This window comes from Meleagris gallopavo, chromosome 5 (genome assembly GCF_905368555.1).
Source record: "Meleagris gallopavo chromosome 5, MGAL_WU_HG_1.1, whole genome shotgun sequence".
Taxonomy (NCBI): Eukaryota; Metazoa; Chordata; class Aves; order Galliformes; family Phasianidae; genus Meleagris; species Meleagris gallopavo.
The window spans coordinates 56,675,255-56,698,339 of NC_139408.1; the positions used below are offsets into that span (position 1 = coordinate 56,675,255).

The 23,085-nt window shown below is 43.7% G+C and overlaps 1 protein-coding gene across 3 annotated transcripts in view; it reads right to left on the reverse strand.

Moving 5' to 3' along the window:
- Positions 1–23,085, reverse strand: part of MDGA2 (MAM domain containing glycosylphosphatidylinositol anchor 2) — a 315,342-nt gene that overhangs the window by 150,075 nt on the left and 142,182 nt on the right. For all 3 annotated transcript variants that reach the window (XR_014883814.1, XR_014883813.1, XM_085225899.1), the window contains exons 4-5: positions 16,846–17,042; positions 13,327–13,459 (exon numbers count right to left, since the gene is read on the reverse strand). Coding sequence is in view for 1 of the 3 variants with exons in the window: in XM_085225899.1 (XP_085082025.1) it covers positions 13,327–13,459; positions 16,846–17,042 (330 nt within the window). In the remaining 2 variants the exon portion in view is untranslated. The remainder of the gene's footprint in view (positions 1–13,326; positions 13,460–16,845; positions 17,043–23,085) is intronic.

The window sequence follows — 23,085 nt, forward strand, 5'->3', positions numbered from 1 at the left end:
CATTTCACTTAACTACAACCTATCCCACACACAAAAACACAAACACAAACAAAAATCCAGCAGCACAGTCACTGACTCCCATTAAAAGCTTGATTCAAACCAAAGAATAATCATTTAGAAGAGAGATGAAGGTTTCCAGCAAACGAAGCTCAATGTAGCAAGGGGTCAAATATCTATGGTGAACACAATATAAAACCATGGGAGCTCTGATATTCTGTATTCTGGTATTTCCTTGCTTGAAACCCTATAGGCAATTAGCACCACATGGCAATGCTCCTATAACACAAAGCCTCTTCCTTTCAGCTTTGTGGTGCCACCAGTGATGGAATTTGGTCTGACTGAATGCCACATGTGTGCTGCTGAACCCTGGCCTGGAGATGAGCCCCCTGGAATCCATCCCTCCATGCTGGTTGCTGCCAGCCCAACACATGTGCAAGCATACACATGTGAGGGCACATCTCTGCTCTCAGTGCACTCAGTGATGATTTCCCCTTTTCAGCCAAAGACAGGAAAGGTGGGGCTCAATTGGCAGCTGCTTGTGTGCCTCATCAGAACATGGCAAAGAACGGGGCTAAAACATAACTTTAGTCACATGCTGGGAGAACAGGTAATTAACTTGGGCTAATTATCAACACGTAGACTTTCTGCAGTATTCTTTGCTGAGTCCATTCAGAAATGCTAAGCACAGGAACACCTCTGCATTAAAAACAGAAGGCCAGCAGGGAGAGGGAGGTGACTGTCCCCCTCTACTCAGCTCTTATGTGGACCCATCTGTAGTACTGCATCCAGGCCTGGGGCCCCCAAATACAGCAGGTTAAGAAAAGAAAAAATGCAGTTCACAAGCCCAAATGTAGTTCCTCATTGTCACTGTGCACTGAGCACTTCATAAACTGGGCTTGTTTAGCTTGGAGAACAGAAGGCTCCAGGGAGACCTCATTGTGCCCTTCCAGTACTTGAAGGGAGCAGATAAACAGGAGGAGGAACAGCTGTTTGTGAGGGTGGGTGGTGATAGGACAAGGGGAATGGTTTTAAAGTGAGACAGGGGAGGTTTAGGTTGGATATGAGGAGGAAGTTTTTCCACACAGAGGGTGGTAAGGCACTGGAACAGGTTGCCCAAGGAGGCTGTGGATGCCCCATCCCTGCAGGCATTCAAGGCCAGGCTGGATGTGGCTCTGGGCAGCCTGGGCTGCTGGTTGGTGACCTGCACATAGCAGGGTGTTGGAACTGGATGAGCACTGTGCTCCTTTGCAACCCAGGCCATTCTGTGATTCTACGATGATGATTCTATGATTCTCTAACTGCTCCTCAGTGATGCTGCAGCAATGCAGCACCCCAAAGATTAGCACGGAAAGGAGTAATGAGAGCACAGCAAAAAACCTCCAGGTAACAGCATGGACAGGAAACACTGAATTAGACTCTCTCTTCTAAATGGTCCAAAACAATAGCTGTTAGAAGGCTTAGCACCAGCTCAGGTTTGATACGAGAATGTGTAGCTCACTAGCACATGAAATCTCTCCTTGTTCTGGTTTCAAATTGCCAGAAGGCAGTTCATCTTGTCTGCCACCTACCTTCAGCTATACCCTGGCAAGTCCCTCTCCATGTGGAATTGGTCTGTCCCGGCTGACTGCAGACAGAGCCCAGAGATATGTTCCATCTGCACAAGTAACATTCAGGTGGCAGGAGATGTGCAAGCCTCATCCACCTTTAGGACAAGGATTTACAAATCCTTCAGGAGCCCACGGACATAAAAGGGCAGAAAGTGCCATTTTTAACAACATACCTGTGCCAACCTCCCATTGATCTCAAAGTTCTGTAATACCTCTCGGATCATTTTCACTTCAGGAAACTGAAATTTTGGCCTAATCCTCTCTCTAAAGTGGATTTTTCATCTGTCTTATTTACTGGCTTCCAAGGCTAAGCACACATATAGCACAAAACAGACCTGTGTAATTCATTGCCACACTATATTTTCGGTCCAACATAATGAAAAAATGGAGCAGACATTTATAAAGATGACAAGATGATCCAGAGCAATTATAGTAGTTGATGATTATATCAAAATATTATTGAAGGACTATTAAAACCCCTGCTTCAGGGTATAAAACAATATATATTTTTTTGTCAAACAGGTGGACAGAGTAATACGTATCTGTCCACTGTACTGCTTTTATATACCCTTTTGAAAGGTCTCCTGCTGGTTCTTGCCTAAAGGACTATGCAGGAGTTTATGCATCATTTGCATTCATAAAGCATCTACCAGGATTGGACCCCAAACAGGACACCCATGGGGCAGCCCCAGCCTGAGCTGCAGTATTTGGTTAAGAGCAGGAAATCATGTAACTGAGTCAGAAGGAAGAGGAGATAAAGACTTCTCCTGAAGATCTGACTCATATGAAAATGACACTATGGAAAAAGCCATCACTTTTTCAATAAAATACAGCATTTGTCACCATGTATTCCTGGCAGAAGTCTGCAAGGCGCTGTGTGTGCTGGATCAGCCTCTGACTTCCAAGTGGTTTTACTCAGTGGCACCCACACCACCCATGACAGCAAGCACTATGTAAGCCAAGCTCCCTTCTGCTTTACAGCCCAGCCTGCTTTTCTGAAACAAGCAGGAACCACTCCTGACATTGTGCCTCTTACTTTTTAATGGACAAAGCAGAGGAAAGCTGAGCATTTTGAGGCTCATGAAGACCCTCACATCCTCACCGAACATCATTCACATGGTCCCAGCTGAGGTCACCTGAAAAGAAGCATACTGCAGTGACACTAAGCCAACAACTTATGGCCCCAGTCATAGAATCATAGAATCCTAGAATGTCCTGGGTTGCAAAGGAGCACAATGCTCATCCAGTTCCAACCCCCTGCTATGTGCAGGTCGCCAACCAGCAGCCCAGGCTGCCCAGAGCCACATCCAGCCTGGCCTTGAATGCCTGCAGGGATGGGGCATCCACAGCCTCCTTGGGCAACCTGTTCCAGTGCCTCACCACCCTCTGAGTGAAAAACTTCCTCCTAAGGAATCAATCTTGATTTCATTATTAAACAAGACCAGCACAGGGCCATGCAGGTTGGACCAGCAAAGCATCCTCACCCAGGAGCCTTCCCCCCAGCACCCGCAGGCTCAGCCAGGCAACCTGCCCAGTGGAAACCTTCAACTTTCTGATGGGAAAAATAAACTTTGTTAGAAAAATATAGCAAGCTTTGGTAAATATTTCCATGGGTGAGCACGTGGAACAAGCTTTCCAAACATCCTATTTGGACACTGTAATGAGAACAGCCTCCATTTTCAAAAGAGCTCTGCATCTTTGCTGCCCTTTAGCAGCAGGGGTTTCCGTGTGCCAGCCCCACATTTCGGAGCCCTGGTTGGGTTGCTGGGGCACAAAGGGAGCTGCAGAGCCACTGCGAGCCCTGCCCTGAACCAAACAAGGCCCTACTCATGGAGAGGGAAGCCGGCCGGGCTCCCATTCAGACTGCAGCTGCATCCTTTTTAAAGGGACCTCAGTTCAGAGGTTTTTGCTTGCAAGCATCGCTCCTGCACCAGTGTGTTTCAGAGGGCTGCAGAGCCTGGCTTCGAGGTCCCAGCAGAGCTGTGACAGTGCAATGCTGAGTGCAGCGGGGCAGAATGCAGGCACATCCAGGCACCACGGAGAAATCAGAATGGAATCAGTCTGTTTTCAGTATTAACATGTGCACACAAGATGGGTTAGGCACTGTTGGCATACAGACGGAGATTAACTTTAAAATGCGTCTACAACGCATACCGGTCCTCACCAAGTAATAGCAGCATTCAACAAGCTGATTAATGACTAGAGCATAAGTTTGCCAGATCCAGCACAAAGTCATTAAGTGATCATCAGCACCCTAAAATACATGCCAGCATACCAAGTGCCTCCAGTGTGACAACCTGGCTCTACAACAGAATGGTTCCCTTTCAAGCAGAGCTGCCTTGGGGTCACTGGCAGAGAGAATGGGAACATCTCCTGATCAAAGGTCCAATGCTGATGTTCAGTGGATGTGAAAGCAGCAGTCTTTCTGCTGTCGGGGATGGGTATCTGAGGCTGGTGCTGCACCAGGAGGAGACTGATATTTGAAAGTGATATGGGATACAGAAAAAAAATCTGATTCTGAAGTGTGTTATAATTACAGGACAAATATATGCATTTAGAGTGGGTATGCAGAATTGAGAAAATGTCACAATTGGCTTTAGGGATTACTGGAAAGGCAAGAGAAATCTAATGCTTTAATAGACATATCAAAGCAGAGCAAAAGTCATATCCTTGACAACTGACTCTTCTATGATGAATAAAAGTGAAAAGACAATTTCCTCCAGTTTTGTGAATTACTTCATATGTAGAACTGAAGTAATAGAACATAATTGGATTATACTTTCTCACATATATATATAGATGTGTGTGAGCACGCATCCATTTGATTTACTGGGATGATTTCCTGCAGGAGTACAATGCATATACTCCTAACTACGCACATTATGAAAGTCTCATTCAAGTCAGAGTAAAAAGAGACAACACTTGTGGTCCCTGCTGGGCTAGGAGCATCATTTCAGCACTTACTTATCCAGTACAGTTCAAAAAAAGAACAGATTACAACTCCCAGCTGAGGTCCAGATTTTAAATTATTGGGTAAAAAGAAACCTGCTATTGACCACACTTGTCACAGCCTGCTGCAGTAGAGGAGGTTCTTTCCTTTCATCAATACTCTCTCAGAAAAAACAACCCGAACCACTTTTATGCCCCCATCCTCTCTGCTTTTATCCTCCCTGCTGCTGCTGACAGAGCTGTAATCTTCTGGCTGCTGTCTGACAGTCCGATAGCTGGTCTCCCCAAAAAGAGAAATCTCCTGGGCAGCAAGTGCCAGTGTACATTGAAGCAGCCAAAATAAGATGCTCCAGTTGGCAAAACTGTCAAGCAAGCACCAACTTCTGTGTGCCAGCAGCTCATGTGCCCACTCAGGAGGTACAAACTTGGCTGCAGGCTGCTGGGAAGAGGCAAGGCTTCCTGGGCAGGTTCCCTGTTGGTTTGGCAATGTGATCTCCAGCAAAGCCAAGGGGAAAAATCAATAGGCAGAGATCCTTTAATCTGAGCTCTCTGCAGAAGGATGTTATTTGCTATTTTTCCCATTTCATCATTCCCCTTACATTTCTAGCACTTGCAAAAGATGAGAAAATAAAGCCAAAGGGGGGCTAAATCCCAATTATTTCAGGTATGCGTCCATTTTTTTGCCTTGGTACGTCCAATTGCAGACATACTATTAAGAACAGAAAATGACGAAGTTTCAGGGGAAGCAGGAAGGAGAATTATGGGAGAGAAACAGAGCAAAGAATGAGATTATCTTTAGCCAGGTCCATTTTCCACACAGCCTTTGTGTGGAAAATGGACCTGGCTCACCCAGACCTGTGCAAGCAGCCAGCTCAGAGCATTGGCCTGGACAGGCAGCAGGTAACCCTGCCCTCTCCCTCCATCCTAAATAGCTTTATTTTTCCTCCTCCAACTTTTTTTTTTGGAAAATCCTCTGTTTTTCAGCCAATGGGGACGCTGCTTTGATGACTCATCTTCTTTATGCCATGTGCCTGGCTGCCTTTCATCCCGCAGCAGCAGCACTTTGATGACTCGAGCTCTGCTCGTGCTGCTGTTCACGCACAGATGTGGCATTGATAGCTGGATTGGGAGGAAGGGAGGCGGATCCGTTTGCTATTCAGAGCACTTCCTCGGTGGTTACGCTCGGGAGCCAACTACAATAGCTCACAGCTCCCACACTGTATGAACTATTCATTCTGTGGACATTTTATCAGGAGGGTATGAAGGGAAGGCAGGATTCTCCCGTTAGAAGCAGAGCAGTGTTAAATCAGCTTAACTCACTCATGCAACTGTCCCCTTCTTCACTATATTTAGATGCAAGTCTACCTTTAAGCAATGTAGGCTTAAATTCATCTCTGCTAATTTCAACCACCGGAAAGTCAGGCGTGCAATCCGAGGTCACGGATCTTGATGAGATGTAAGCATCCCCAAAGCCCAACTCCTGCTCTCTGAAAATAGATGGCATAAACTGCTCTTTGGAGATATCTCTCTCCACTGAGAACAGCACTCCCTGAACAACAGTGCACTACAGATAGCAAAGCTTTCAGCGAGTTAGGCAAGACAAATCCTCTCTTTCAACAGTGACCATCACCCACACAATTAGTGGATTACACTAATGGCCCACTGCCAGCAGGCCAGGAATGGGATCTGTCCCTTCTGTGCTGCTCTCCTGAGTCTGCGTCTGGATTAGTGGCTAACGAGGAGATGGAGACAAAGGACCCTCAGGGTTATGGTAGATAGCAGTCTGAACCCAAGCAAAAATCAGCAGTATGCATTTGCTAACATGCAGCACAGTACTCAGCACGCCCTGAAGCACTCAAATCCTCCAAGGAGGTGCACAGAGACCATAGGGAACCGTGTGAGGTACACAGGATGTGATTCATGGGGGAAAAAATTAAGGATCTAGGCTCACTATTCAACAGAAGTGACAGGACAAGATAAACACCTTCAACATACAGAACATTGCTGCAAAGAGGAAAAGGATAATCTCCACATCACAGTGGATAGGACCAGAGTGAAGGGCTCTAGTTACAGAAAGGAAGATTTGGGTGGGCCATCAGATCACAATGTCAGAAGTTGGGACAGATAAGCATAGGGCTAGATCATGGTTTGGATCCAGTGCATTCTGCCAAGAAAAATGAGTCTATGTGACTTCTTGGAGTCCTTACAAGCTTTATTTTGTATTATTCCTTCTTACTGTAGCACTAATCTCATCTACCTTCAGTACTCAGCTCTGAGTATACAGCTGGCTATATCGCTTATCAGAGCACTTCAGGCCTTGGTAGTGCAGGACCATATATTGCTGCCACGTTCTTTAGAATGCCAGAGGTCACTGAGAGAAATAATTTTTGAAGTCAGATAATTCTCCTAAAGATGTGTTGTCTGAATGAAGAGAAACAGACTGCTTTCTAAAGGAGAGATTAGAACCAAGCCTGTCTCAGTTCCATTCCCATGACATCCCACAGACAGAGTGCAACATGAATAAACTTTGTCACAAAGATGAAAAATCACACATCAAAATACTCATCTTTCTTGGTAAAAAGTTACTGTGTGGGATTATTTCTGTGTTAACAGCTGCCAGAAATCAACCTTAATATTATGATATCACCTGATATGTTATCTTTATGATATAACGATATCACCTGCACTACGCAGCCTTAACTGGCTAATTCAAATTAATACACATTTTCAAATGAATCAATGCCACTGAAAATGCTTTGCAGATGAAGACTGCTTTATTTGCTTTTACACAATCATATTAGAAGAAACATAAAAGGAAGCCCAGAATTTAAATACTGCAAGCTGCCTACTTATTTCAACTCTTTTTGAATCCTAATGACGTTTGAAATAAACCTTTCAAAATGGAAGATGTTTGGTTTGATGGGTAAGCATCATGCTTTGTCTCTGACACTTGGAAATAGTAACACTTCTAAAGGATCCATTCATATTTACTATATACATTTGATCATCAAGATGTGAGATTCAGCATAAGTTGTATTTGAAGTCACCTTTCCCTGCTCTAAATATTAAACACTGAGTCACATGTAAGCTGGAGACAGATTTTAATATCATGTGTCAATAATTCATGCTTGATACAGAGCATAATTACAGCTTGGAATAATATAAGTCCTGTATTTCTACAGGAGGTTGTGCTCACTCCTGCTGGGCAACTTCAGATTTCCTCCTGACCCTGCAGGGCCCAGGCTAATGAGGCAGGTCCTCGGGATCTCATCAGTTCCCACATACACAGACACGTCCTGGGGAGAGAAGATAATACCGAATTCAAAGAACAACTTCCCCAGGACTGTTCTTCCTTTTAGCGTGCTTGTTCCAGTCAGAGAATCATAGATCATTTCCACTGGGAGGGATCTCTGGAGGCCTCTGGACCAATGTCTGCTTCAAGCAATGGCCATTGCTTGTGGGCCTTACAGGGGCAAATTTTTAGCACCTTCCCAAAGCCAAACAAACCCAGCTCCTCCAGCTTCCTCCTGTGTGTGACATTCTCAAGCCCCAAACTGTTTTTGTGGCGTCCACTGGACTTGTTCCATATCTTTCTTGTGTTAGGGAGCCCTAAAATGGACAAGGCAGTCCAGACGCAGACTCAGGAGAGCAGCACAGAAGGGACAGATCCCATTCCTGGCCTGCTGGCAGTGGGCCTGAGTCACAGCCCTGCCTGCTGTGGGCCTTTTTGGCAAAGCCCATTGCTGGCTCGTGTTCAACTTGCTTGCCAGGTTCCCAGCTCTCTTCCTGCAGAGCTGCTTTCTACCCAGTTGGAACCAACGTACTCATGCGTTGGGCCTGTTTCTCCCAAGGGGAAGGACACAACATTTCCCTCATGAGGCTGTTGCCTGCCTTCCCAAATTTGGCCCCAAATGCACCCGTTCCCATTGTTTTTGTCATTAGGAAAGATATTGAGCAGCACTTTTTCCGATTTTGATCTCTGAGGGATGACTCAAATAAATGGCCACCTGTTGGACATCCCCTTCAAGCACAAAGACAGTTTTCCTCCAGACAGCCACACGTCACCAGTCTGGCTGTAAGGACAGTATGGAGATTGTGGCCAGATTTTATCCAAACAAAACGCAAGAGGAAGAAAAGGCAAAGGAGTGCTTCCAAGACATTTGTAAGTAAGAGCAGATAGGAGCCATTCCTATGAGAAGAAAAAACCTGTATGGTGTGCTTCCCCCACCCCAGAAGCATTTGCTGCTAGTGCAATCTTTTGTGCTTCAGCTGCTTCCAGCTGTGAGGACTGTTTGGAGAGAAAACGCCAGCAGGTTGAGGAACACAAATACATCAAGAGCTCTAAGAAGGTGAAAAAATTGAATGGGGAGAACATGTGAATGCCATGCAATGATTCTCCAGGGCCTCAGAAAAGAGATGGGGCAGTAGCACCCTCAAGAAAAACCCAAAGGGTAGAGTAGGAGCCAGAATCTGAGCAACCAGCTTGTCTTCCTGGGTACAGCGTGTACATGGAGATACAACAAAATCTGGCAGCGTAGACAGAAAGTATGGAGGTCGTGACTCAGTGTGACACCCACTTGCAGCTGCTCCTCTTCCAACAGCCTGGATTCAAGCACATATACTGAGAAGATTGTTAGGGTTCCTCCTCCTTGTCAGAATTACCCCTTGATTTTCTTGTAAAGCAGCTGCATTTGGTGTATTACAACTCCCGCTTGCATTAACTTACCCAAATTAACTTCTGTGTGCTGATTTTAAAGGGACTTAGTCTACTAAAAACAAATGAGAGTTGCAAAATTAGTCCCTTTGCTGTTCTTCTTCACATCCTGACTTCTATTTCTGCTCCTGCCACTCAAGAGCAATCTGACAGCAGGTGAAACATTTCACAGTGCTTCTGCTTCCCTTCAGATTTCTCATTTAAGTACTACATTTGCAGAGTAATAGCTGTCTTGAGGTACAAAGTGGGTCTACGCTTGACAAGTGCCTCTATACATGCTGCTGTACAATATTAGTGCTAATTGTCAGATTGGGCTTCAGCATATGCACAGTCACATGCTTCTGAGATGATCTCAGTTTCTCTCATGACAAAATCTTTTTTTATTTTTGTATTTTAAACTAGTCTGCACTGGAACAAAGAAATACACATGTCTGGAAAGCAATGCCAATGCACTCCAGCTCCCAAAGTAACTACAGACATATATGATGCTAGGTCTAAGGCTTCACATCTCGTGCAGAACGAATGTACTGAAGACACTGTGGTTGAATAAAGGTGGTGTGAGTGTAACTAATTATACCTATGTGTAACACTTTAAACTTACATCTTGTCCAAAGTATACTGATAAATACATGTTCATCTCATGGCATCAGCTTAATTATTTCCCTAATTATTCACAAACTAGGCAGGAAGTTTCCTTGCGATTGGTTTTATCATTGTAATTGATTGTTCTGGTGATGCCATGACACACAATCAAATAATTAGCACGAGAACAGAAAGGTGACAGGGACAGGCCACGCTGAGCAGAAGCCCAATCTGCTCACCTAGAGACATGCCTGGTGCTCCTCAAATTAGTCTCTTCACTCTGGTGCGTGCGCAGGAATACAAAGGTATGAAAGACCTTTGTATTCCTCAAATGGTAACAGGAGAAGGTGGGAGACATGAGTGCTTCCAGGAAAGAAACGGGGAAAAACTGGTGATGCATCTCTGAAACTGTACTCTCTTAGAGTAACAGGAGACGATCAAGCAGAAGGTTTAACAGATGACCCAACTGTGATTGTGGCGACCTCAGTGCCCGTGAAGCACTGTGGGCAGTGAAGCAGCAGGATGCCACAGAGCACTATTGGTTCCAAGGGATACAACAATTGGTGCACTGGTTTGGTTTCGCACCTGCTGAGCACCAATTCCTGCCACTGCTCACCATGGGTGACAAATGCTCCTGGCAGCATCCTGGCATCCTGCTGAGCATAAGCATGGCATGCCATGCAGACGGTCCACAAACCCTCATAGAGCCCATATAGCTGCTGAGACAGCTCATGGCCCTGAGCTGCCCAAACACAGTGCACATCTGTGGCAAGGAAAAGTATTCCCAACGTCACCCTCAAGACAGTCCATCAAAAGGGAGCCTGGCAAACCACACAGTCCTGTCTCAGGCAATAAAAGCCTGAAGCCAGGCAGACAAATCACAACTGGATCAAGGGGGGAACCCACAGCTGCTGTAGGGCTTGGCTGTTCTCCTTGGTCATCTCTCAGCAGTAACTGCGAAATAAAGTTCAACCAAAGCTCTCCCACCAGTTCTGCTTATAGACCTGAGAGCAGCCAAACTGCCACCAGTTTTACACATAATTAGTAGAAAAACATAAATTCACTTCTAGGCACTTCACATACCAGAAACACCATGAGTGTCTGCAAACCTCACAGACATTTCTGTTCGTCTCTATTGTTTCCATAGACTGACACAGCAGTAATGAGCATTCAGCCTTAAATTAAAGGCAGGTGGGCAGGCTGGGATTGCTCTTTTAAAACACATCAAGTTCAGGTTCTGATTTCCATCAAGGTGGATTTATCCTGGATTCATCTGCATTGATGATTTATGTAATTTCTATGAAGTTACACCAGGTGAAGTTCTACCAAATAGCTTTACCAGATGTCACATTAAATGAGAAAAGTTTTGTCCCAGTGTCATCAACACATCAGTCGCTATCCTTACATTATTGTAGTAATTACTATACCTACTTAATCTTGCCCTTGATGACAGCTATCACCAGGTTCTTCATGAGATAGTGTGAATCTTCATACATTTCCAGGCTTGTTTACCTCAGCAGCTATTCTAGAAGAGCTATTCCTGTTAATGTACCAACACAACCTCCTGGAGAAGACAGCTTTCTCCCAAAATAAACATGACATTAGTAAGGTGGAAATAATTCATTCTTGTTGCAGAATTAGATCATGATCAGCTATGCTTAGATCAGAATAATCACACTATTTCAATTTTCTCATTACCACAACATAAACGAACTTCTGGGTTTTGTTTTAGTGTAAAAGAAAGCCAAATGTCACATTTTGATTCATTCTTTTTTCCCCCTGGCAAAATCAGTAAAAGAATAAAACAAGTGCTTCCAATACATTTTGATGAATACCTCTGGGGCTGCCTGTAACTCCCCTACTACCAGCAGCAGCTCCAATGCTGGCCGTTTGCTCAGCAGTGGGCTGTGAGATGAAATGAGACATCCCATAGTTTCATAGTCCCTGCCTACCAATCAGAAATTATGAAGAAGCTGAAGGCAACTCCATCATATAAAGCCAGGAGGGCAGAAATAATGTGAAATGTGCTGGTTCACATAAAATTCATACTTCATCTTAGACACACTCAGCATAGAATCACAGAATGGTTTGGGTTGGAAGGGATCTTTAAGACCATTTAGTTCCAACTGCCTGCTACAGACTGGGACATCTCCCTCTAGAGCAGGTCGCTCACAGCCCATTCCAGCCTGGCCTTGACATGTTAATGCTTCAGCTATTTTGTTTATTTGCTACCTGTTTTTCATGCTCCAAGGCATACACTTTTAAGGCAAAACTCCCATAACATGAAGCCTTCAAATGTAGCATTTCCTGCAGAACATTTCTCTGAAAAACACTTCTATAACCCTATGCCAAGGACTTTGCCCTTCAATCATAAGCCACATAAGACACATCAGCTGTTGATCCTGGACATGGAACATGTAAGGGAATCACAACCTATGATTTCCATCCTCTTGAAAACCAGCACACATCAGCATGCTTGCACACCCTGAGATCAGGAGGCACAGCAGTAAAAATAAAGGGGAAGATGCACAAGTGGTATCTGCACAGGGACAAGTCCAAAGAAAGGAGCAAAGGCACAAGAAACACCACAACATGGACAGAGCTTGGTCAAAGATAGATAAATGTCTGCTGCAGAGCACTGTGACCTGACTTTTTTTGCATATTTCCTTTTGAAGCAATGAAACTCTGAAAAAAAAGGGTTATTTTTTCTTTTCTAAGTAAGAAATTGACATGTAATTCATCATGAGAACATCTCAAGTGCATCAATATATAAATCAATCGTTTAAATTGATGTAAGAATACAAAAAGGCTGATTCTTTTCCTAAAATACTTTGTTGATTTAAAATAACTAGTTTCCAGCAAAGTGTTGAGTGAAGTATTTGAAAGTGTTTGGAGGACTGGAAGGGAACGTTCTCCTCTGTGCCCAGCCCTGGCTGAGTTGTGCTTTCCTTCTACCTCACTGCAATACTTTCTTTAAAATCAAGTCTATTCATACGAACAAAACTCTCTGACGTGGCAGTAAAATGTGAATAATGTTATAAAACCTAGAAATTTAAAAACACTGATAGAAATAATAAAAAATAGAATGATAGAATGGCTTCGGTTAGGTTGGAAGGGACCTCAAGGATCAACTCTTCTTCAAATCCTACCTTTGGTGAGAAGAGAGAAAACAATTGCCTGTACAACGTGCTCTGAAATAATTCCTAGCACTGTGTGGTTGCACACACATAGAATCATAGAATCACAGAATTGCTCAGGTTGGGAAAGACCTCAGAGATCATCACGTCCAACCATAACTCTAACAACCCTCGTGGCACTGAGGGCCATGGTGGGATGGGTTGGCGTTGGGCTTGGTGATCTTAGTGGTCTTTCCCAACCTGAACAATCCTAACATTTTGTATGTTAAGTGGGAGAAGAACGCTGTGCAGCCCAACAGACCTCAACGGGACATCAAATGAGCTGCTGGAGGCCCACCTGTTTTGTTGGAGAGTCGGAAGGACACCATCTTATCAGGGATGCTGCAGACATTCCTCACTGAGGCGATGCAGCTGTAGTTGGCGTAGTCCTGAGGTCGAAGGTTCTTCAGCTTCAGGATCTTCGTTTCCCCCTGTGTGAGCAAGAAAGAGCGTTAGGAAAAACCTGTGGAGAGGGAGCCAGGAGGACTTATTATTTTAATAATTATTTTAGACCTTGTTTTTGTTTTTTATAACTTCCTTTAGAATTGCTTAGAACTTATCTTTTTAAATAGCAGAAAAAAACAATGGCTGGCAGAGCCTGACACCATAGCCCACCTTATATATATTGAAAGTGAGAAAAAAGAGAGGGGGAAATTGTGTTGGCAGCCTTTGAAGTCACAGAATTATTCTGGATATCGTATCGCAAGGTACAATCTGCTTGATGAAAATATCTTAAGCTACAGAAATCTTGCTGGCTTTCTTTTGAAAATGAGCTCCTGATGGATTTTATTTTTAGCCAGTTAAAACGATGGAAACGACAATCCAGGGGCCTGAGTGGGATATGAATGAAGGAGTTCCTTCTGACACAATCAAGTGAAAACTGCAGTTTTCTACAAGATTTCCACTGCCATCTCCTCCTTCTGCTGCCCACTTCTAAGTCTTTGCCTCTGTTTATCCCAAGAAGCATCATGCTTGGGAATGGCAGAGCACCCAGGGAGGCCAACAGTGACCCACAGGTCACAGAACAGCCAAAAAGCAAACTCTGAAAAATGTCCATTGTCCTGTGTCTTGCTCAAACTGCTACAACTTTTGATTTCCATATGCCTTGGGAAACATCTTCAGTGTTTTCAGTAATGTCATGTGCATCAACTGCCTGGGTATATCTAGGGGAGAATGTAGTTTGTGTAGCTGTAGTGTGTGAAATGAAAGTAAAGAAATCACAAAAAAAAATAGTACAAGAGAAGATATAGATAGTAAGAAAAGAAAAGAGGTTGTCATTAAATCAAGCTCAGTCAATGTTTGGAGCATGGGAACTGAAGTGTTTTGTATGTACAATCAGTCCCACAGAAACGATGCGATTAAAATCAGGCTCACGCTGATTCAGTCTTTGCACGATCCAAGCCTGAAATGGCTGATCCTGAGGATAAAGATCCTGCTTTGAAAAGGGGTTTATCTGGACTAGAGAAGGGCCTGGTCCAGGGCAGTGGGAACAACATTACCCAAGTTATTAAATTCTGGATTGGACCCAAAGAGCAGCAGCTCAGTCTTTAGCTGCAGACTCCAAGTTGAACTGGTGGGTTGAACTCACAGTGGTATTCTGGATCATGTCCCTAGATTGTAGAGATTGGTAAAAATATATATATTTTCTCCACTGGTTTGTATAATTAGTCTAATTATGTCTAATTGAGTAATTATTGTAAATACAGCAAATTCAATCTTGTTCTGAGGCTGTGCAATTACAATGTGCAACGAGGAGGATGCAAACTCTTTGGAAACAAATCTGCATCAAGATTTCCATTTTGAAAAGTTCAGTATTTCAGCATTGCCACAGATGAGAATATACACGTTTGCTTTTTTTGCATTTGTGTTGTTTTTTTTTCCCATGGCATCTAAAAGAAGTAGTTGACATTACCTGACTCATCAAAAAATCTGTGCTTAAAGTTCAAGAATTCCTTCTTATTTGCCCAGTTTTCAAAGGGTCCTTTACGAGTTCATACTGCAAGGAATCTAATAGAAATAAAATGGCCTTTTGGGATAGAATATTTCCAAAAATTTAATTGTTACCCTTTGTTTTCATTTACCTCTCCTTGGATTTTCAGATTGATAACCCAGCTTCAGAGCAATCAACAAACAAATGCCACCTCCAGTTCACATCTTTCAGAACTCTGCAGTTAAATCCCCTTCACCTCACAGAATCACAGAATGGCCAGGGTTGGAAGTGACCTCAAGGATCACGAAGCTCCAACCCCCCACCACAGGCAGGGCCACCAACCTCCACATCTCACAGCAGCCCAGGCTGCCCAGGGCCCCATCCAACCTGGCCTTGAACACCTCCAGGGATGGACGGGGCATCCACAGCCTCTCTGGGCAGCTGTTCCAGCACCTCACCACTCCTTACTGGTTGTTACCTCATCATATGCAGAACCAATTATGCAGAGATGTGTAGTGGACATTTATGACTCTTAAACCTTTAATTACATCCTTTCCCTTTATAAACATATATCAAATCTTGTAGGCATACAGACAAGGTACACTAATTCAACTACACCTCCAATAAATATAAAAACACTGTGGATAAGCTTTGGACTATCAACACAACAATGTGATTTATTCATTACTTCATCCCAGACAGAAGTTCTAGGGCGAATGCCTCCATTAACCTAACTATCTTTTTTGAACATAACTTCACGTGACACATTTTATTTGACCCGTTCTTGCAAGATGATAGGAAAGGTATTCACTGGCATTTCCATATTGAGATAAGTCAAAAAGGATCCCCTCAAAAGACTCTCTCACTTTCTAATTAAATCATAAAAATACACTCATTTACACTCTTGAGTCCAAAGAAACAAGAAACATTTGCTAAACTGAATCTGTACGCATTAAATTAAAAATAATTTCATCACTTTTAGGAGACCAATAACTTGACTGCGTAATCTAATTCTCGTCTCTGCAAGGTTCCAGGCTACGCGTTTCTCAGAATACCAAGCCATGGTAGCAATATAAAGCTGTCAAGCATAATAGGAAGAAAAAATGAAGGTGCTTTCAAATCATTAGCTGAAAATTATTTATGAAATTTGCAGCATGCTTTCTGTTCTGAAGACCAAATTACTGGGCAGTTTTCACTTGTCTTTACTCGTTGTTGCTTGAGACTTTACAAAATAACATTGTTTTTTGGCGTTGTTTTTTTTTGCAAGCACGACTGAACACAATTCTCCCCAGACACTGGGATGTGCCACCTTTTTATTTTGAGACTGTGTAAGTGTGCTAACAATAAATTAAGCTGATCTAACTTGACAGACCCTTTTGTTGGCCCTGTCTGCTTTCGTGGCTCTGAGCGATGGTAGGAAGATGTACGAAAAGCACTGCCTTCCATTTTTGCCACATCATCCTTCAAGCGTGCAAGTCTGGAACAAAATAACTTTTATTCAAAGCAGAGAAAGGTAGAATAATAATAATAAAACAATTTAAAAATCCAAAAACTGGGTGTTACCAGAGTTTAGCCTGCTGGAAATGCTTTTGAGGGTGCACCTTCAGTACAGAATTGTATGAATAGGAAATAGCAGTCAAGTCAGAGGACTGGGCTTGCAAGCCCAAGCAAAATGATTTAGGGACAGATCACACTCACCGTGCGTCTTCCTGCAGCCTCCTGCCTCCTCATTTCCTTATCAACAATTAAAAAATATCTTTTCCATGAGCAAGCTGTGAAACAACTCAGGGTGAAGGTGCCAGGCTGCGCCCACCCCTCACCCAGCAGCGATGTGCGGACAGAACTGCTGCACGTCCCCAGCTGCAAAGCTTCTGTGCAGGCTCCTACCTGTGTGAAGAAGGGCTCGTAGATCTCAACTCCCTTATCAGAGCCCTGCAGCAGCACCTCCTGGCCACGTCTCCAGCTGTACCGGACGGGTGGGTTGGAGTTGGCCACACACCTGAGGAACACAGTTCTCTCATAGTAAAACTGCTCTTTTGCTTCACCGATGCTCTGGTGGACTGTCACTATTGGGTCATCCAGATCTGGAAAGGCAGAACAGAGAACCGAGGTCAAGTCAGGCTGCAGCCTGTACAATAGACACGATACAATGGTAGCATCCATCATTTCTGGTATGTTTCCACTAATATTTAGGTTTCACTTGGTTTTCATTTTCACTACTTATTTCATACGGATGGTTTCAATTTAAGTATTTCTTAGACAAAATAGTTTATCAAGTTTTGGTAATAAATAGTCAGATTCATTTGCATCCTAATGGCAAGATCTGGTAGAACGCTGATCATGCTCATGCATCCATTTTCCTTTAAAGCAACAATTTAATACAGCAGTTTAATGCATATTTCCTCATTTTGGTCATACGCATTAAACTTCAAGCAGGTAAATTCATTCAGGCTTTACAACACACTTCTCTTGATTAAAATACAGATATCATATAATTACTCCCACCACATCATCGCAGAGAAAATTAATTCCCCAGAACAGAATTTGTTCATTTTAAATTCAGAAGAAATAGAGATAGCCATTGGAATGTAAATACACCTAATGAATTACATGTGGGCTTTATTCCACCAGAAACAAGTAGACCTCTTGTCTGTGGGGGTTTGCTGTAGTTCATTATGAGCGAGGACAGCAACAGCTGCTGTTACTCATTCCTAGATAAAAACATTCAACCTCCAAGCAACGTGGTCAGCAGTTCTGCACTGAGCTTTAGGGAAGAACTTTGCTGCCCAACAAGCTGGCAGCCAACGTGGGTTGCTGCCCAGTGGTTACAGCACATACACCACAGGGTGTTGGAGCAATTGGCCCCATTAGACCCACACTGATCCTGTTTGTGTGCACACAAATACGGCACGTTTCCATGTGCCTCTCAGCTTTGCCTGGAATAACTGCAGAATGTTGTTAGCATCGCTTTTTTTGTTTCTTAAAATAAAATATAAATAACGCGTCAGGTAGTGCTTAATTATTTACCCAGAAAAACCATATCATTGCAAAGACTTACTACACATGAGTTCTATCCAAATAGAATGCGTCACACCCCAGGCCATGAATCAGCAACACACAGAACACCGAGCTCAAACCTCATCCCAACCAGCAGTGCCAAAGGCAATGGTGCTGTGCCTAAAGGCACCCACACCTCTGTTCTTCTTCACAGAATCATAGAATGGCCTGGGTTGAAAAGGACCTCAATGCTCGTCTAGTTTCAACCCCCCTGCTGTGTGCAGGGTCGCCAACCAGCAGACTAGGCTGCCCAGAGCCACATCCAGCCTTCAGCACAAGGTTGGGTGCTTGGGTGGAAGCATCACTTGCATTTTGCTCCCCCAGGTGCCAGCTGGATGCCACCACACAGGATTCTGCAAGATGGATGGATCTCAGCGTAGCAGTTCTTAAAACATTTCCATTTTTGATAGTTTAGAAATTTAGAGAAACAAAAGATTAATAAGTGAAGCCCATCATTAACAATCTGAATAGATTACCATATTTCCATAGTCCATACTGAAAAACAGACTGCACTTATTCTGTAGAAACTTATACTTGCATTTGTGTAACAAGAAAAAAGCTTGGATCTCTCGATCAATTACAAACAAAACATGTTCCAAAATTTGGAATAATTCAAGCAATAATACTTTGCAATGGTGTATGAATTTTAAGTAAATGTTATCTTCTCCCTACTCTACAAAACATTTTAGTGAATATCACAGAAACAAATTGTGAAACTGTTGTTCCAGATTAGGATGGCATTTTCTAATTAGATCTCATTTTTGTTTCAAAGGTTATTTTAAATCACAGCAGCATTTGAAAAGGGATGGGATTGTGAAATGCCATCTTCTACTCACGCAATAGGAAATAAAAGGAAGAAAATCTGCTTCAATTTCTAGCCCATACACCTGCAGAGATTCAAGCCCTATGTCATGATCCTGACTAAAAAGTCATTTTGAGAAAGTTGCTCAGGTCTACACACACTGCATGGCTTAAAGCCTAAACACGGGGCTAGAGATGAATCATAGAAGTGCAGAGGTTGGAAGGGACCTTAAAGACCAACAATAAATGTGAAGCCTATGGGCGTAATGCCCAACCCATTGCAGGATGAGGCTGGCTGGACATGGAACTGCTTGCATGAGAGGTCTGGAAGTCTTGGTGGAAAAGCTGAATGCTCAACCCTACATCCATGAAGGCTGGTCACATCCGAGGCTGCAGCAGAAAGAGTGTAGCACATACAGGGCACATACAGGATCTCCCCTCCATCCACACTTCTGAGACATCCCGAGCTCCATGCCAGCACTGACCTGTCTCCATTCCTCAATGAGGAAGGCATGGATGTGCTGGAGGGAGCACAGAGGGCACCAAGAACCAGAGGGCTGAAGCAGGGGACATACACGTGAGGACTGGAGGGGCTCGTTTGGTCAGTCTGGGGGAGAAAGTGTGGAAGAGTGACCCGATGTCTTTCTTTGACTCACTACAGTCTTCCGTAGAGAAGATAAAGATCAACTCTTCCTAGAATTACAGAGGAAAAAAATCATGAACCAACAGATATATGCAGCACCCAGAGAAATTATTCCTGGCTGAAGATGAGAAATTCCTCATGAGATCAGACTAGTGCCTGGCCAGGGTCCCAGAGTGACTGTGAGATACCTGTCCTTGTTGGTGTTCAAAGCTTGACGGGCTGTGATTAGAACACGGGGTTGGATTAGCTTTGGATTAGCTTTCCTTTGTGATACTAGGAGGTGATGCCATCCTTTGCTCATGCTGCCTGCCCTCTAGCAGTGGGTCTGTGCTGGGTGTGCTCTAACCCCCAACAACAACCAGCCCTCCTCTGCAACAGAGAGAAGCACGTGCCCTCTGTCCACGTACCCTGTAGCATGATGTGGGATGGATTCTGATAAGAGTATGAAGAAACCTCAAAGAAATCCAAGTTGGGAACAGAAACGCAGCAAACCTTCTGCCAAAGCATTTCATAATGGTTAATTAATACAAAATTGGCACTGCAGAACATGGCTGATTTTTCCATCAGCAGTTGGGAAGATCTCAACAGCTGCATCACAGCAAAAGAAGAAGCACTAATAGGAGACAAAATAATGCTTGCAATTGTTGTCAGATTTCACCAAACAACTGCCTGCCCTGCTGCTGTGCAGGGTTAGACAAATGTTTTACTGCCTTGTTATATAAGGCTGTATTTTGCTCAGACAGTGTGAGCTGCAGACATAATACAAAATCCATTTCTTATAATACTGCCAAGGTATTCTGCAGAGCTATTACAGTGGAGGCAGGCCAGTTCCAAATTGACAACCTCTGGGCTATTTTAAAGCCACCTGATCACTGTGGCACTGATGCCCACTTATCAGACGTCTCCTGAACTCCAGTTTTGATGTTTAATTGAATCGTCACTAATATTTAAATTTTAAAATAGACCAAAAAGAAAAAAAAAGAAAAAAAAAAAAAGGATATTTAAAGCTTGGTGCATATGTTTAAGTATCCATGGGTGACTGTTCTTCCACAAAAGCATGTGAACGGCCAAGGCTCCCAGTCTCTCAGCCTGGGAGAAAGCCATTGACTTCAAGTATTGCACACCATTAACCTGGGAAAGAGTCAGTCATTGAACAGACAGGGAGATCTCACTGCAACTGAGACAGGCTTAGCACTGTGGAGCTCGACAAGATGTGCTTCTGACATGATGCCTGATGAGGAAAAAAAAAAAGAAACTCTGAAAGTTTCATTTCCAGGTTGATCAAATTATGAAGAATTAACAGAATAATCAGTCTCCATATTAAAATGAAGTCATGAGTGTTGCTATGTAGTTGAAGTCTACTAATTAAAACAAAAATAATTACAGAGGTATGTTTTCCACAGAGGTTTATGCCATCATTAGGTTCAATTTTTCAGTCTTTAATCTTTGAATTGAACCAAATACTTTCTGAAGCCCAGATGGCACAGGCATGTTCAACACTGCATTGGAAAAATTCCCTTCAAACACCCCAGCGTTCTCAAGCAATCCCAGCATGAACTATTGAAAATGGTTCTAATCTGAACAGGTCGGGAATTGCAGCGCTGTGGTTGGGGATGTCGGTGTAGGAGGTGTACAGAAGAATGGCAGATAGCATGAATATCTTCTGTATGCTGAATGGCAAAGCACTGGGGAACCCACTGGCTGTGGGTAGGGAACCGCGTGCTGCAGCCCTCAGCTGAGCTCCAGGGAGTTTCATGTGGGCACTGTGAGAGTGGGACCACGGTCTGCATTTGCTATATCATGTTTTTCCAGCTGCTGGGACTGCACAGCTTGCTGATTTCATTTGTTAATTAGCTGCCTTTGTCTTCAGCTGCTCAAAGCAAGCGATGTTTGGAAGTCAGGATAATAATAAATAAACCACGCATCTGGTAGACGGATTGAAACTGTCTCATCAAGACACCCACAGAGGAGGCAGCAGTGATGCATGCATTCAGCCTGCCTAACTTCGTTCCTACATTGAAAAATACAAGGTTCTTCCTACAGTTCTCCTCACTTTAGCCTCCTTGGCCTAACATAAGCTATCAATACGTAGGCAGGTTTTAGGTGTTCGTGGTACGATATGATATAAAGCAGTTGCACTTGATTCAGGAAATGGATAAAAATCCAACAAATGTGTATTTCTGCATACCTGCAGAAAGGATAACAAACTATCCTGTCTGCCATCCATTAGCACGTAGCAGTGCTCCAAACAGGCTGGCTGGAGGCCAGAAACAGGGGAGCCAAGATTCTTGCAGCTCCACACGAGATAACTTTTTTTTCCTTCCGCAGCACCTTGTAAGAGATTTGTAATGCATATGCAGTGCTGTCCTACATGTGCAGCACAGACAGAACCCCGGAAAGTACACATCATTTACAAGGGCAGAGCCCCTAAGGCGGCCAAGCCTCCTTGTGAGCTCCAACAAGACCAGCACTGTGACCTCGGCAGATCCCTGATGAGCTTATAGAGATCTCCAATAGCATTTTGCAAGGATCAGACATGTGCTAGAAGGCTGGAAGGGTGCTAACACCCACAAACAGACCTCAGCAGACATCAGTCCCTTCTGACATACAGACCCTTCTGCTTGCTATGCTCTGCTGAGGGCTGGAATCCATCAGCAAAGAGTCAGAGAAAAGAAAAATATGTGATGTAGTTTTATTCTCCTGATGAATAGAAATGTTTTATTCTCCTGATGAGATTATAAGTGTACCTTGATGAAACGTGTGCAAGCTGCACCCGCTGGATGAACTGCTCCCAGCAGTGTGTGCTAATGTCACTGGTGTACAGCCCTGAAGGAAGGTAGCAGCAGTTTTGTTTATCCAAGGACCACAAATGCAGTCCATGTTCATTATGCATGAGACAAAATTAGCACTGGATCCCTGAGACAGCAGATATACATCAGCACTGAGGAGTTTGCATTCGTAGCACAAACAGCAGAAAATGGCAACCCTTACTACAGTACTGAACTTCTATGTGCATGTGTGGACACAAAACAAAAACTGGTGGATTTTGCAAATTATAAGTCATCGAATGGCCTGGGCTGCAAAGGAGCACAGTGCTCATCCAGTTTCAACCCCCTGCTATGTGCAGGGTTGCCAACCAGCAGCCCAGGCTGCCCAGAGCCACATCCAGCCTGGCCTTGAATGCCTGCAGGGATGGGGCATCACATCATGGTGCCATCATGGAGGCTAACAGTGCAAAAAATGCCTCTTCCATGGTCTGAGAGAGGAATCCTACCCACTAAAGGCACACACTCAGCACTGTGCTGAGACAGGCCGGGCTCACTGCTGGCAGTAAGATGGAGTAACACAATTTTCTTCTGTACGTAGAACTGGTGACCTGAGTACAGGATCCTAATGAGGTGTCAGCCACTGCTATGGAAACATTCAGAAATAAAAGGGCAAACAGAAAAGCAATGGAAAAGTACCTCTGTACTGGAGAAAGTACTTATGACTTTACTTGCAGGAAAAGATACAAAGAGACAAATGCATTTATCAGAACCAAGAGTGAACTGTAATTTCATTATAGGATGTAAGCATCTCTTGGTGGGAAAACAGCAGGGACAAAAGAGCTCTTTTGGCTCCTGGTA